Source organism: Capra hircus, chromosome 1 (assembly GCF_001704415.2).
Source record: "Capra hircus breed San Clemente chromosome 1, ASM170441v1, whole genome shotgun sequence".
NCBI classification, from domain to species: domain Eukaryota; kingdom Metazoa; phylum Chordata; class Mammalia; order Artiodactyla; family Bovidae; genus Capra; species Capra hircus.
Window position 1 is genome coordinate 2,746,709 of NC_030808.1, and position 16,471 is coordinate 2,763,179.

At 44.2% G+C, this 16,471-nt stretch overlaps 1 protein-coding gene across 6 annotated transcripts in view; it reads left to right on the forward strand.

Moving 5' to 3' along the window:
- TIAM1 (T-cell lymphoma invasion and metastasis 1) overlaps positions 1-16,471 on the forward strand; it is a 462,470-nt gene that overhangs the window by 321,521 nt on the left and 124,478 nt on the right. For all 6 annotated transcript variants that reach the window (XM_018048483.1, XM_018048423.1, XM_018048380.1 and 3 more), the window contains one exon: positions 6,258-6,430. In XM_018048483.1, the coding sequence (XP_017903972.1) occupies positions 6,258-6,430 (173 nt within the window). The remainder of the gene's footprint in view (positions 1-6,257; positions 6,431-16,471) is intronic.

Genomic DNA, 16,471 nt, shown 5'->3' on the forward strand with positions numbered 1-16,471 from the left:
TTTCTTATGTACAGCTCGTTGTGGTGACAGTTTCAGTGCCTTGAGTTCCAGAAAATATTTTTTTGAAATCGTCCCCAAAAATGTGTCTCCCAGAGTAACTGTTTTGGAGGGAAAAATCAGTAGTTTGAATCTTATGAAATTGACTTTTTTTTTTTTTTTCATAAAGAATGATGGAATATTGTTAATTTCATAGAATTTAACCTAGTGTTTAATGGGGCGTCTGAGCCATCTACGCTTGTGAAAAAGTCACTGTTCTGCAGTCACACTTTGAATACTTGAGTGTGTGTGTGTACATGTGTACATGCATGTATATATATGCGCTGCCTTTTCATTGATGAGCACAGTGCTTTGATGTGCTGCTGTTCATTAACGTTTTGCACACATTTTGGAAGTTTGTGCGTGTGTTTTTGCCCATGTCTGCATGTCTTGATGGGATACAAATTGGAATGTATTTGTGAGCTCTGTGTCTTCAAAGGAAAGACACTTCTCAAGCCCACTTAGAATCCTTAACAGAAGCTGGATTTGAAGCAGGTTAATGTATGGCCAGAGAGGTTAGAGAGGTTACTAAGCATGAAGGATGGGTCCTAGAGAAAGAAGCCTGAGCTTACCTGGTGTGGTACACCCATTACACCATCTGATACTGGATTTTATCATCTGTGGCTGGTGTGGAATAACCAGTCCAGGAGGCACACAGCAGCCTAGAGCTCTGTGCAGTGACGCGCAGGTCAACCCTTGTGCAGGGTTTGGTTGGGTTGCATTGCTTGTGGTGCCTACTGTTGCTTCAATACCTGGCCAGACAGGGAGGGAGCATATCAATTGGGCTGTAGGTCTTGTTGCGCGTCACAGAGACCTATAGTGACAAAGCCTCAAGCAATCCAGGACTTAAATTCCCTCCCACCTAGCAGAGGTAGGCCTTCTAAGGGTGATGGGGCGACTCTTTGCTGTGACATAATCCAGAAGCCAGGGTTCCTTTTGTCTTACTGCTTAACTGTACCTAGAGCATTGTTTTCATCTGAACGATCAGGAGAGCTCACCAGCAGGTCCAGTTCCAGTGGAAATATGGAGGTGTGGAGGGCGAATCCCTCTGCACTGAGAGTACAGCCTGGAAGTGGACTGAATCTCTTCTGCTTCCACTGCATAGGCCAGAAATGAGTCCACCCTAGCTGCAAGGGAGGCAGGGATGGACTCAGCCAAGCACTGGGGCTGCTATTACTGCAGAGGGAAGGAGGTTGGGCATGTTGGGGAACAACCAGTTGTCCCATAGAGGAGTCTCTGCACTTGTCAGCCAGTGCAGGGCAGTTTCCCCCTCCTTTCTGCCAAGAGCTTGTATGTCTAATGTTCCTGCATGTTTAGCATAGGATGCTCTCTTTAGTCTTTAAGACTTGTTGGGTTATTACATCTTGTTGCTCCACTTGTAAGGATGTCTCGGAAAGAGTCAGGTTCTTCTTCTTTTCTTTTTTGATTAATTTATTTTAATTGGAGGATAATTACTTAACAGTACTGTGGTGGTTTTTGCCACACACCGACATGAGTCAGCCACGGGTTCTTTTCTCATGTTCTCTTCTCGTTCTGAAAGTCTGCCTTAGTGGTTTCAGAGTTTGACTAGATGTGGAATTCTGGTACCCATAGCATCGTCTGTGGAAAACCTCAGAAAATATTGATATTAAACTTTGAATTTTGGTGTCTATGCAGAATCGGATACCGTACTATAGTCTACATAAAGTGCATATAAAATTTTGAACACAGGTGTGAAGTATCTGTGTTCAAAACACAGGAACATTGGATTTGAGCTAATTTTATTGGGTGACACACACAGACACATACACAGAGCACACTTTGCTTTTCATTTCCCATTGTGAATTGCGAAAAGGCTATTTGATGTTGTGGTTCTGCTTGTGAAACACAGTTGTTCTTCCTGTGGGAGCATTTTGGAGACCTGCTACTGTTCTTTTTCGCATGAGACCTGCCTCGGCTTAATTTGAAGGTCATGTCTAAGGGGCCCTGGATCGTATCCACTGTCCTGCTGTTGGGGGTGGGATGAGATGACATCAGGGAGAAAGACCCCTTCTTCCACCTCCTTCTCCTCCCCAAAGGTCCACAGCACTGGACCCCGCAGCCTCTGTTCCCTTTAGCAGCCTGTCTTATCTTTCATTTTATTACTTAACGTTGACTTTTTAACAACATGATTAGAAGACCACCTGCATCACAGTCGCCTGAGTCGCTTCCTGGGTTATATCCATACCTGCTGAATCTCAAAGTCTGAAGGTGATTCACTTCAGTTCAGTCACTCAGTTGTGTCCAACTCTTTGCAACCCCATGGACTGCAGCATGCCCGGCCTCCTTGTCCATTGCCAACTTCAGGAGGCTACTCAAACTCATGTCCATTGAGTCGGTGATGTCGTCCAACCATCTCATCCTGTGTTGTCCCCTTCTCCTCCCACCTTCAATCTTTCCCCGCATCAGGGTCTTTTCCATTGAGTCAGTTCTTCACATCAGGTGGCTAAAGTATTGGAGTTGGGGCCCTGTGTTAATCCCTGTATTGGACCTGCTATAACCAAGTGCCACAGACTGGGTGGCTTCAACAAAAGAAACGGATTGTCTCACAGTCCTGGAGCCTCAAAGTCTGAGGTCAGGGTGGCAGCAGGTTTGGTGTTCTCTGTGTCCTCTGTACCTGTCTATGTCCAAATTCCTCCTTCTTATAAAGACAGTGGTCATAGCAGCTTAGTGCCCACCTGAACAACCTCCTTTTATTTTAATTACCTTGGTAAAGCCCTTGTCTCCCAATATAGCGAAGTTCTGAGGCCCTAGGCTATGACTTCAGCCTAGGAACCTGGGCGGATAGGATTCAGCCCATGACAGGCCCTGAATCTGTGGTTTAAACAAAGTTCCCAGGTGATGCTTAGACTCAATTTGAGAATAACACTGTTAATGGCATAGGATAAAAATAATTAGGTGATTTTTATTTTTACTTGGGACATGGAAGCGGGGGCTGTTTTGTTTCTGCTGTTCCTTTAGAGAATAAATGTTCAAGGAAGGCAGGATGTGGGCTCTCAGGAGCCCAGCCCACACGCCCATTAGAGGAGGGAGCCTTCACTTCCTTGGTGACCCAGATCTGAATGACACAGTCTGTCAGGATCCAGACGGGAACACACAGCTGCCGAGTCTTTTCCTTCTGGCTCATGACGGGTCCCATTATAGATTGACAAACTCGGGGCTTGTCCCTGCCACTCACAGGCAGGGCTCGCTGCTGACTCGGGCTTGGAGATGGAGAAATAAAAAGCAGGGTACTTGGAAACTGTGGGCTAGAGAATTCTTCAAAGATTCTTTCTCGTTCGACAGAATAATTAATCTTTAAAAAGTTTAAGAATTAGACTCTGGAGTGTCTCCATCCATGACTGAAAAACAAACAGATTACGTTCAAGATGAAGGTAAAGAAGATGTTACCAGGGAGCGCATAGTGCCCAGCCTTGCTGTTTCACGCTAGTCTTAAAGTTGAAACACATCGATAATTGAGGAGAAGCTGATTTTCAACCACCCACTGTCATGGGCGATTGTAAACCTAAGTTGAAAAATGATAGAAATGGCAATTTGGGGAGACATGAGTGTGTGGACTTTGCGCATCCATGATCCACAGGCTTCGGTTTCTGTTCTAACTATAGTAAAGCTGCACTGTCCTTTTTCTGTTAAGAGTCTGTTCATCATTAGCGTAATATTAGTCCTAAGGATTATTTAGAGTAAGGTTTCTCAGTAGCGGGACTGCTGACATTTTCTGGATAATTCTTTGTCATGAGGCTTGTCCTGGGCATTGTATGTTAGACAGCATCCTCGTCCAGTTAGTGGTCCCCAGCCTGTTTGGCACCAGGGACTGGGTTTCATGGAAGACAGTTTTTCCATGGGGAGGTGGGGGGGATGGTTTGGGGATGATTCAAGTTTATTACATTTATGGTACACTTTATATCTTTTATTGTATCAGCTCCACCTCAGATCTGGCTTTAGATCCTGGAAGTTGGGGACCCCTGTATTCCCCACCTGCTTCTGTCCCCCACCCCCAAGTTGTGACAACCAAAAACGTCTCTAGACTTCACCAAATGTCCCTCATTCAGCAAAAATGTCCCCACCTCGGAAACCTCAGATTTCAAAGAAAATATCCTCTTCTTTCCATTTCTTTTCTATCTCTGAATCTATGCTAGCTTAAGACGTGGAAAGAGGAAATTCAGATGTTTCTGAATGTGAGCTCTGTGTTCCTGTAAAAACATGAGCTCTTCAAAATAAGAGGGATTATTAAAAAATATATATATAGTGTTGGGGTAATAGGTCTGTAGTTAAATTATATATATGTAACTTATACCCCCAAAACATAAAACCAAAGTAAAACCCTACTAAAATTACATAACACTGTGTATTTCCAACAATAAGTGTCACAGAAAACATAGGGCTTTATCCTCGGGGCGGGGGCGGGGGAAAGGTGAATATAGCTTGAATGAGTTAGAGGGAGAATTGAAACTCTTGAACTATGGATAGAAGGACAACAGTTATAAAATCGTGATGTTCAGCAGCACCACGCAGTAGACTCTTTGGCTGAGCTCGTGGTCCGGCGGTACCACAGGAAGCACCGGGAAACCAGCAGGGCTTGCCAGCCAGTGTGTGGTATGCCTTTGTGCTGGAGGCACTACATCCAGCAGCTGTTACATGCTCTTGTGAAATATTAGGTTAATTTCTTCACTCGTATCTGACTCTTTGGCAACCCCATGGACTGTGTTCCGCCAGCCTCCTCTGTCCACGGAATTTTCCAGGCAAGAATACTGGAGTGGGTTGCCATTTCCTCCTCCAGGGCGTCTTCTCAATGCAGGGATGGAACCTGCATCTCCTGCATTGGCAGACAGATTTCTTTACTGCTGAGCCAGCAAGAAAGCTGTCCTGTGAGATATTAAGGGCTAGGAAAAACGGCCTTCGCACTCGTGTGACTTTTCAATTGATCCCCATCATTGCACACTGTCAATTAGAAATTTGCTTTGCGGAAGTTCATATTGGAGCCTAAGAGATGGTACTTGGAAGGGCTTTGTGAGTCACATCAGCGGTGGCCCTTGCTTGTGGTAAGGAGGATGCTGAAAACTGACCAAGTGGCTTATATTGAAGTTAAAAGAATTAGAAAGTTGGGCCCCAGCCTCCCGTGAAATTGAATTTGATGACTTGAGAGTAAGTCCTCAGTGAGTAATTACTAATAAAGCGCACCTCACCTGCAGGCCGTGGTTGGAGGGTATCTGTGGAACCCAGCTGGCCACAAATCCAGGCCAGGTTTCTACTCGTTTCGTAGTTTAATTAAGCGTGGCCCAGGCCTCCAGCTTCCCCTAGGCCTTCATGCGTGTATCATGTGTTTGTTCTTCCAGGAGGAACGAGCACTTGGCTCATCTCTAGGAAAGCATTTTGTAGAGAAGATCTGAGACTCAAAAGTCCATCGTTTCTTTCCTTATCCCGAAAGCACCTGAAGTCAGTGCTGTGTTTTGTTTTCGCCAAGGGCACAGTCAAGAAACCCAATAGATGGTGTTTCCTGGTTGCATTTGCCGTGAGAGATATTGGGAGGAGGCTGTAGCGGGACAGTCCCGACTGCCAGGCCTCACTCAGCACTGCTTGCTCTTTGGACCCATGGAGCTGAATTTACAGCCACTCCGGGACCACAGAGTCAGACAGAACCGAGCGACCGAGCGCGTGGTACATGGTACTGGTCAGAGGAGCCTTCAGATCCCCGCATGCCTCTGAGGATACCCGGAATAAAACATTCTGAAGTGGAAAGTAAGATCGCGAAGAACCGGAGGGCATGTGTGATGACACAGAGATTTGAGTCTTGATGGGAGACTTCCCTGGTGGTCCAGCGGTTAAGACTTTGCCTTCCATTGCAGGCGGTGTGGGTTCCATCCCTGGTCGGACAACTAGGAATCCCATGGTACCTCTGGGCCAAAACCCAAAACGTGAAACAGAAGCAATATGGTAACAAATTCCAGGAAGACTTGGGGGAAAAAAAAAAGTATTAGCACAACATTGCAAATTAGCTGTACTTCGATTAGGGGGAAAAAAAAGAAAGATCTCCTCTTAATACAAGCCTATCCAAGACTTAGTACAAGCATAGCCCCCTTCTCTTTACTTCCTCTGTTCCATGCTAATTTCCAGCTCTTTCATAGCAACAGCGCACAAGCCACAGTTTTCACTCCAGACTTTCTGTTGCACCAAGTACTCACGCAGACGCCGCTTTGTTTTCCCAGGGTGCACTCTCTTCTTCTACGAGGGCGACGGCAGGTCGGGGATAGACCACAACAGCGTCCCCAAGCACGCCGTCTGGGTGGAGAACAGCATTGTACAGGCAGTTCCTGAGCACCCCAAGAAGGACTTCGTCTTCTGCCTCAGCAATTCCCTGGGCGATGCCTTCCTTTTCCAGGTGTGTGGCTCCTCCTTTGCAGAGCGTTTCAGATCTCTTGTCAGATACCTTCCTCTCCTGCCTGAGTATTTCATCCTGTTTCCTGTTGAGTTGGGTTGTGGGTGGTGGTGGGGGCGGGGGGGAGGGTGTCCTAGCTTTTGCACATTATAGAAGCAATAAGTGCTGTGCTCTTCACCACCCCATGGACTGCAGCACGCCAGGCCTCCCTGTCCTTCACTGTCTCCCAGAGTTTGCTCATGTCCATTGAGTCGCCATAATGAATGACAGAATAAACATCTCTGTTGAGTTCCAGGAATGACTGAACTCACCTAGAGGTCTCCTCCGTGAAGCCCGAGGGAGGGGTGTAGATTGAAGGATTTTTCACTGAAATCTTGATATGATTTGTGTAGCACTTTAGAGCAAGGATCATGAATTTCTTAATTTAGACCTGATTTGTGCTGTCAAAATTTTTTATCATAATATGTTCTCCTCTAATATTATTCATAAAGTAAAATCATGACATCCTGGAAATAGTCTCTTCCCAACCAGTTTCCCTTCCTCATCTTTTCAGAACCTTGTACTTAAAGTTATCGAATTCTGAGTGTTAATTGTATTAAAACATACTAACCTATGTATCACTTCAGGGTGAACATTTGCTTTTATAGGGAATCCTTTGAATTAGGTCAGTTGTGATACACTTTTTGGGGGTGTTAGTGCATTAGGTAAGCTTTCTCCATTTTATAATTTAGGAATAATATAGGAAGTCCTCAAGCCTTTATTCCATGCTTCCTGCGTCGTATGCATAGTGATATGGAAAATACCAAGAAGATTTTAGCATAGTCCCTGTGCTTGAAAGTGTTCACGTATAATATGGGAGGCAGACACCAGAATACACAGAACTTTATGATGTGGTAAACCTTGACCATGACTGTTAAAGGAAGAACAGGGATGAATTGAGTGAAATTGATGGTGAGGATATGCCATGCGAGAGAGAGTTGAAATAAAGGCATGGAAGAGAGTAATAGGTTGTTTTACCTGGGGCCCACCAGGCTCCTCTGTCCATGGAGTTTTCTAGGCAAGAATACTGGAGTCGGTCGCCATTTTCTACTCCAGGGGATTTTCCCAACCCAGGGATCGAACCCACGTCATGTCTTTTGTCTGTGTTCATGATGCATTTGTCTGGATTTCTTTTGGTGTATACCCAGGAGCGGCAGTGCTGGGCCATGCGGTATGTGCACACAGCCAGGTGTGCTAGTTACTGTCCGTTTCCAAAATGAACGAAATAGTCCTCCTTGCATCAGCAGCCCGGGAGAACTCCAGTTCGTTCTCATCCTTGTCCACAGGTGTTATTGTTAGATCTTTGTCTTTTCTTTTTTGAAGCTCTCAGCGTGAAGTTGAGCACCTTTTTCTGGGTCTAATGACCATTCCAGTATCATCTTCTGTGAAGTTTTTAAGTCTCTCGCCTACTTCTCTACTGAGGTGTCCATCTCCTCGTGATGATTCACAGCAGTTTGTTACGTGTTTTTTACATCATCTCTTTGTTAATTCATTTCAGTTGAGTTCAGTCGCTCAGTCGTGTCCGACTCTTTGCAACCCCATGAACCGCAGCACGCCAGGCCTCTCCATCACCAACTCCCGGAGTTCACTCAGACTCACGTCCATCGAGTCCGTGATGCCATCCAGCCATCTCATCCTCTGTCGTCCCCTTCTCCTCCTGCCCCCAATCCCTCCCAGCATCAGAGTCTTTTCCAATGAGTCAACTCTTCGCTTGAGGTGGCCAAAGTACTGGAGTTTCAGCTTTAGCATCATTCCTTCCAAAGAAATCCCAGGGCTGATCTCCTTCAGAATGGACTGGTTGGATCTCCTTGTAGTCCAAGGGACTCTCAAGAGTCTTCTCCAACACCACAGTTCAAACGCATAATTATATTCATCCAAATGTCATTTTTCCTCCCTGTGGCTTGCTTTCTACTCTCTTAAAGGTATTCTTTATTAAATCAAAACTTTAATTTTAATGTAGTCTCATTTCTCAAGGTGGAAGGGAACTAGTGGGGAGTTCTTTATGTATCCTATTGAAAAATCTCCATGCTCTGTCCCATGAACATAGTCTCCTATATAACTTATAAACCATTGTGTTTCCAAATCTGGAATAGCTTTCTATTAATTAATTGGATATCTTGCAAATGATAAAATGCTTAATTGCTCTCATGATAACAACAGTAAACAAACATTTACTGAACCCTTACTGTATGCCACCACATTGAATATGTTTTACAGTGTGAGTCCACTTAAGTCTTACAGCAGTATCCATCTTTTAACCAGTTGTTACGGATTGTGTACCCCCTCTGTGGAAGCTAAGGCTACAAAGGCTGATAATTGGATGCCAGTTCATAGTAACTGAGTGTTGGGACTGGATTCAAACCAAGCCTCTTGTTTCCCAAAGCCCCTTGTTGTCTAAGCATATTACTTATCCCATTACTATTACTTTTTACGCTCAGAAGAACATGGGCGAGAATCAGTGATTATGATAAAAAGTGACTTTTTTCCTTTTTTATAATTAAGCCACTTACTTGGAATATTTGAAAGTTGTAACTTCATTTTGGCCATCCTTGCCTCACCGTACAAGTTAGATGATAATTTGGTTGATTTCAGGATGTTCTTCTTTTTTACCTACACACTTCTCATGTGAATTCCCTTTGAAAGGACTTTCCTGGCCGTAAAATTGCTATTAGAATCTGAATACTCAATAGGTCACGTTGAATAAAATTCTTCTGTGGCAGCATAGGACCTTATTCATGAAAACCACTGTGTCCTCTTGTTTTTGGTGAAATTTTTATGCTGCTTACGTGGGACAGAGCACAGAATGAACCTTTTCAGAGGAAATTACTGCTCTTTGGGATCCATGAGGGCATTTTCCACCTTCTACTTATTGTAATCCACATGACTCTGGAGGGGCTGAATTTGAAAGGAACCTGTGTGCAGGGGGTGAGGCGAAAGCGAGGGAGAGGGAGCATGATTATGGAAATAATTTGTAGGTTATTTCAGCCCCGGGGCTCAATTCAGTGCACACAGTTTCCAGAGCCTGTATGCTGCTGACCTGATGCTGTTATTCAGATTTGCTGCCCATGGAAAAGAGATGCGTGCTACCAGCAGAAGTAGAAAAGGGGTTTTGTGTCCAGGACGGGGGTGGGAATAGACATGAACGTTAGAGTTTATATAGGTACTATGTTGTTTACAAAGGGGAAGCTAGAGCTTCTGCATTTCAACTATTGATATTTCTATTAGTGTTCTTCGCTCCAGCTGGAAGCCAGAATCGGCAGCATCACGTACATACAAAGCACAGTTTCCTCTCGGCCCTTTCCTCATCCGTTACTGGAGGATACTGCATACCGTTGCAAAAATCCTGGGGGCTTTTATGGTAACATATCCTAATATTAGTTTTCAACTTCTGTATTCAGTGCCTTGGGAACATAGTTAGCAGACAGAGTAAGAATGATGCCTGACTGGGTAGAAAATCATTTCGAATTATGTATCTGAAGAAGTGGCCCAGTGGTTAAGAATCTGCCTTCCAATGCAGGCTGCTCATTTGCTCGGTTGTGTCCGACTCTTTGTGACCCCGTGAACGGTAGCCCGCCAGGCTCCTCTGTCCACGGGATTTCCCAGGCAAGAATACTGGGGTGGGTTGCCATTTCCTTTTCCAGGGGATCTTCCCGATGCAGGGGCCGTGGGTCCAACCACTTATGGGGAACTAAGATCCCACGTGCCGAGGGGCAGCGAAGCCCACGCGCCACAATTGGAGAAGCCCGTGCAGTGCGGCGAGGACCCAGCGCAGTCAAAAGCAAACAGACAAAAACCAAACGAACAAAAAAAGAAGTGTGGGAACTACTGTCTCTAAGAGGGCATTGCCTTTCCATAGAAAGTTTCTCAGCATTTATAGTGTCTTATGTATAGCATGCATATATATATATATATTTTTTTTTCCGATGCCACACTCCAAACCTATAAAGCACGCGCAGTTTAAAAAGACTTAAAAAAAAATAGTATTTATACCTTTATGTTGAATTGGGTATTAGATGTGGTAATGCAAGTCAAGTGTCTGATAGGTAGCAAATGCTCACTAAATGTTATAGTTAGCATTTTAACTAGAAGAAAAAGAGGTTAGTTCCCTGTACTTCTCTGAAATAAGTATCTTTACAGAAGTTGAGTGTGGCTTCTCTGAGGAAAGACTAAAACTTTGAGTTTGATCAGCTTCTGAGCAATCATTACCTTCAAGTGCCCCATATGACTCTGTATATCAGACTCAGTGAAGATCAGTGTCATATGCCCTGGACAAGGATAACCAAGTTAGAAAATGATCTGGAAATCACCTTTCACCAGGAGCGTCAAGTGGACTTGTTAGAAGAGCCTGTAGAAGGGACTTCGTATTTGGACTTGAGTAGATGGAGAAGGAAATGGCAACCCACTCCAGTGTTCTTGCCTGGAGAATCCCAGGGATGGGGGAGCCTGGTGGGCTGCTATCTCTGGGGTCATACAGAGTCGGATATGACTGAAGTGACTTAGCAGCAGCAGATTGGCATCAAGCCTCCTTCTTAAGGCTGGTACCATTCCTACAAGGCTCCTGACAGCTGGGCAGTCTGGCCAGTCTGGACGGCTACCATCCCTGGGAAGCGCCCATCTACTTGGTTAGTTGGCTCCACGTTCTAGAAAGTTCTTTGTCGTGTTGTGATGATACATTCTTTCTGGCGACATTTGCCATTTCTGTTTGATTCCATATTTTCCCCCAGAGTTTTAAGTAAGCCTTTCATGCTTATTCTTCCTGATAACTGTCTAACTACTTGAAAACCGCTCTCATTTCCCAGTGCCATGTCTCCTGTTTAGGTCCCTACCTGAGGTTTCCAAGCCAGGCTCCCAGTGGTCCAGCTCCTTTCCTGAATGTTCTCCTCCTAACTGTGACCCAGGACCCCACACCCTGTCCTCGTGAGGCCCTCCCTGTGCCTCTTGCATTTCAGTCCCTGCTCTCTCATTTCTTCCATGATGCTGGTGTCAATTCCTTAATTTACTAGAAACCACAACAAACCGTTGACTCATACCCAGCTTGTGGTCTATAAACCCTCAGTGACAAGATCCTTGTCATCTTATTTTAATAGATTTCTGAAAACTCCAAATTGCAGAACTTAAACTTAGTTCTTCAAAATTCTATCTTTGTGGTTTTTGTCCTCCGAATGAAATCATCTAGGATGCTAATTTGATCTTCTGTGGTGTTTATATCCTTCTTAACTTTGAGTTAAAATATGCAGATATGACAGACTCCAAGTTTGGTCTTCGTTAAGTGTTGGCTTGGTTTCTAGCTAAGTCCTGTTCTGCCACCGCTGTAGATCATTTTCCTACCTCTAGCCAGCCACTTTAGGAATACTTCCCTTTGGTTTTGGCATAGGTTCGTTGTGACAAAGGGTCACTTCTAGCATCTGTGGATCCCCATGCCAAATTTTTTGAATCTCGGTGAAGGATTGGACCCAACCCAGATAAGCTTGTCAGTACTATTCTCGTGGCTCAATGTCATGAAATCTGGTGAAAAGAAGAAATAGCAGGTATGATCTGAGCCATTGACTCATGTCCAAGAGCTCCTTGCTGCTGCTGAGTCACTTCAGTCGTGTCCAACTCTGTGCGACCCATAGACGGCAGCCCACCAGGCTACACCATCCCTGGGATTCTCCAGGCAAGAACACTGGAGTGGGTTGCCATTTCCTTCTCCAATGCAGGAAAGTGAAAAGGGAAAGTGAAGTCTCTCAGTTGTGTCTGACCCTCAGCGACCCCATGGACTGCAGCCTACCAGGCTCCTCCGTCCATGGGATTCTCCAGGCAGGAGTACTGGAGTGGGGTGCCATTGCTCCTTAGGGCCTCTTATTAATGCCCCATTTGGGATAGAGGGTCATAGAGCTCCCTGAAGGGGTGCCTGCTGGACCCTACCCATTTTCTGCCCTGGGGAGGGGCCCTTTTCAAAGCACGAGGACCCGTTGGCCCAGCTCTAAGGAGAGTATTGTTGCAGAGTACGGGTGTTGAGGTGCAAGATAAGTGCCCAGGCTGGCCACTGTTTACAGTGCATGCCCCGCTGGTAGTGTGTTCAGAGGGTTCTCCACATGTTGGAGCACAGAGGAGAGGTGCAGTTGTGACCGAGCTCCATTGCAGCCGAGTCTGCTATTATGTATCGTCCAAGGAATGTGTTACCGTGTTCCGCTTCCTTTTTACAACATTTTAAATTTGTGTGAAGTTAATACAAACAGATAACTTTATTTATTTGAAGTATAGTTAATTTACAATGTTGCATTTGTTTTGAGTGCCAGCAAAGTGATTCAGGTATACATATGTATATATATGTATTCTTTTCCAGATTCTTTTCCATTATAGTTTATTACACAATATTGACTACAGTTCTCTGTTCTACACAGTAGGACCTGTTGTTTATTTGGTATAGATGGTTTGTGTATATAATAGTCTGTATCCTAGACTCCTAATTTATTCTCCCCTCCATCCTGCCTTTCCCCTTTGATAACCATGAGTTTGTTTTCTTTGTCTGTGAGTGTTTCTGTTCTGAATGCGTATTTTTGAAGAATTCAGTTAACCTTAAAAGACCTACAGTGAAGTTCTCTTCTTATCCTTCTTTACATGAAAATTTAGAATTCAGTCAGTACGCTGAATTTATGCTCTTTTACGCCCTGTTACGCTCTTTTGACGTCCCCATGCTGTATGACCATATAAATAGTATTAGCTACTGAGCCAAATAGTGTACTGTCGTTTTATTTATTTGTTTGCTTGTAGTTGATGAATGTCTTTCTTTTTCTGCTTAATTTGCTTATTTTTTGGTTACTTCACTGTATTTTTAAAATTCTCCAGTTTATTGGGTAGCTGATGAATGCTGGGCTTTTCCCTGGAGTCTGCCCTCCCCTAGCACTTGGCCCTTTTGCTCCAGTCTTGTCTCTTTCAAGGCCCCATGCGTCACAGTCACCGTGTGAACCCTTCCATGTGCTTCGGTGTCTGCCTTTCATGCTGGAGGCTTTCATCACGTGATCCTTAGTTGTCTGGTCACATTTAAATACGAGGTACCAAAGAAGCACTTGGGTCTCATTGGTGCATGTTGACACCTCCTGGAGGCTTTTGCAGCATGAACAGATGGGGAGGCTTTTGGTGAAGGGGGCCCCAGGTTACAATATTTGTTGGCCTTTCCTGAGGGTTACTCAGTTGGCCAGAGATGGATCCTGCCGTGGCCATTCACTGGGTCAGGTTTGCAGGTATTCCTCTGTTTTGCAGTAAACAGTTAGTTTCTTTGTCTTTTGGGGTCTGGTTTCCTGGGGCCTGAAGCCTTTCTTCTTTAAAGAGTTCACCTTGGGTGGGAGGGTTGCCCGGTTACATGACTTTTCTCCAGTAGATGAGATGAGCCTCAGGTTACAATTATGGGGTGATATCTATAATTTTCTTTATAAGTATTAGCAATGATAGTTTAATGAACCCTTATATAATAAAACTCTAAAATGTGTTAAACAGAAAAATCAATGAGAAAAAAGACTTTCTAGGAACTCACACAGGAACTTCGTTCCCAATTAGCCTCTTAAAAATATGTAACTTTATTCTTTTTCCTTTTTGTTCTTTTAAAGTGGAAAAAGTTCGACCTACTTTACAGTTTTTCCCGCACTCCTATACACTCAAATGATGTGAAATGTTAGTTTCCTAGACCTGGCATATATTCTCTAGTCCTTCTCTTGTTTAGAATGAATTTCTCTTTTCCTGCCACTCACGTAAACCATTGATTATCTGAAATCACAAAGTATCCTCCATTCAGTTGGATAATTGAAGCTGGATCTTTTAAAATACATAATGAAGCCCTGAGCTTCATCTTAACTCTATGCTCAAACGGGGCTCTTATGCAGAATGCATTTTTTTGTTGATTATATTCCTCTTTTGGCAAGAACTCTACTATTTCCTTCACTGAACTTTATACAGTATTTATAGCATCCCCAGCAGGCAAAGTTTCAAAGCACACAATTCCCTCTCTCTACCTGTCTGCTGCTGTTTGTTTAATGAGAGGTGATGTGTGTGGAGGGAGTTGAGAGGGTACCACTCGAGGGTCTCCTTCCTGCCTCTGATGGAGGGCTCTCAAGTGGACCTGGTGTCCCCGATTAAACTTGCCTGGTTCAAGAAGGTGATGCAAAGTGAGCAGCTTTGGAAAGCTTTTTCTAGCATGTCAGAGTTTAGATCCTGGCGTGGCCACACTGGAAAACATTGGATCAAGTGAGTGGTTTGCTGTGATCAAGTCAGAAATGTACAGCCTGTAGTATGGCCAGAAACCATTTCCTTACTCTACTTAACTTGCTGTTGAGAGCGGTCAGCGTGGTCTGTGCCTACCCTCTCCTCCACATGTAGCCTTGTGTATGCTACTGCCAGGGACAGACTCTGCTGAAAAGCTCATTGAGTGATTGTCCTTCTTAGAAATTGATTTGTCCTAATGATGGAGGATGGCAGAGACCACTGTTTTATTTAGACAGGACAGCAGGAGCAAAATTTCTCTCTAATGGAGCTTCCTTCCATCTCTGACAGCTTTCAAAAGCGGTTGGTGGCTTGAGCGTTTTTAATAGTTTAATGGGCTGCTTGTTAAATTTTTCACAAAGCTGTGATCACATTTTCTAAACATCTTTCTCTAGATTATGAGATTTGGTAGGTTTTTCCCCTTTTTTAAAAAATTTTGTCTTTTTTAGAAAAGCACTTCAGTTGTGATAGAATATACACAGAACATACCAACCGTTTCCAAGTGCCCAGTTCAGCAGCATTAGGTAATTCACAGTGTTTTGCAACCGTTACCACCATCCATTTCCAGAACCCGTTTCATCTTGCAGAACTGAAACCCTGTACCCGCTGAACTCTCCATACTCCCCTTTCCTGAACCCCTGGCAACCACCATCTTCTTTCTTTTAAATAAATTAATTCCAGGATAGCTGCTTTGTCAGAATTAAATATACACCTTTCAAAGGATGTTTGGCTTCATCAATTGGTGTCAGTTTCCTTCATTTCTACCTCTTAACTGGGAGGCAGACATAAACTCTCTGATGTGAGAATGGAGTGTGTTGCCCTTGACTGAGCTTGATGGAGAATCTCACATGTGGAAGGAAGATGGGATTCTCTTTTCATTAAGTGGAGAAAGTGAAAAACTGCAGAACCTATCAACCTATGGCTCCTCTTGGAGTATATGATACAGACTCTTAAAAAAAGCATTGGAATTGACATATATACACTACTGATACTATGTAAAGAATAGATAACTAATGAGAACCTACCATATGTAGTGATCTAAATGTGAAGGAAATCCAAAAAAGAGGGGATATATAGCTGAGTCACTTTGCTGTACAGTAGAAACTAATACAACATTGTAAAGCAACTGAACTCCAATAAGAAATTAAAAAAAAATAATAAAAAGCATCACTTATTTCAAAATGAATTTCTTACTTTGCTAGTGTATCAGTCAGGACAGGTTAGGGTATACTGCAGTAAGGAGCAACCCTCACATCTCTTACCATAACTTTTCGCTCCTGCCATCTGTGTGATAAGACATTGGCTGTGACGCTGTTCTCATCCTAGGCACTTAGACACCTAGGCGGATAGAAGCTGCGTCTTGTTCCTCCAGGAGTTCCGGGACTGTAGGCCAAGGGACCAGAATAGGGTGAAGCAGGCTTTTGTTTACTAGTAACACGTTTACTAGGAACATTGCTTCTGTTGCCGAAACTCAGCCTCTGCTCACTGTTGCCGAATAGGAACACGGAAAACAGAGTTTTGGGTGAAGTACAAGAGGAGCCTTTATTGCTTTGCCAGGCAAAGGGGGCCACAGGGGGCTAATTGCCTCGAGACTGTGTGACTCACCCTGGGGTGGGGAGGGGGATAGTGAGGAGGAGTTTTATAGTGTTCAAGGAGCAGGGTGTGATTAGCTCGTGGACGGTTCTCAGATTGGTTGATATATCAAGGTGAAGTTTTAAGCAGCATCAGTCTTCTGGTTTCAGCCAGTCTGGGGTTTGTGTTTTTGTG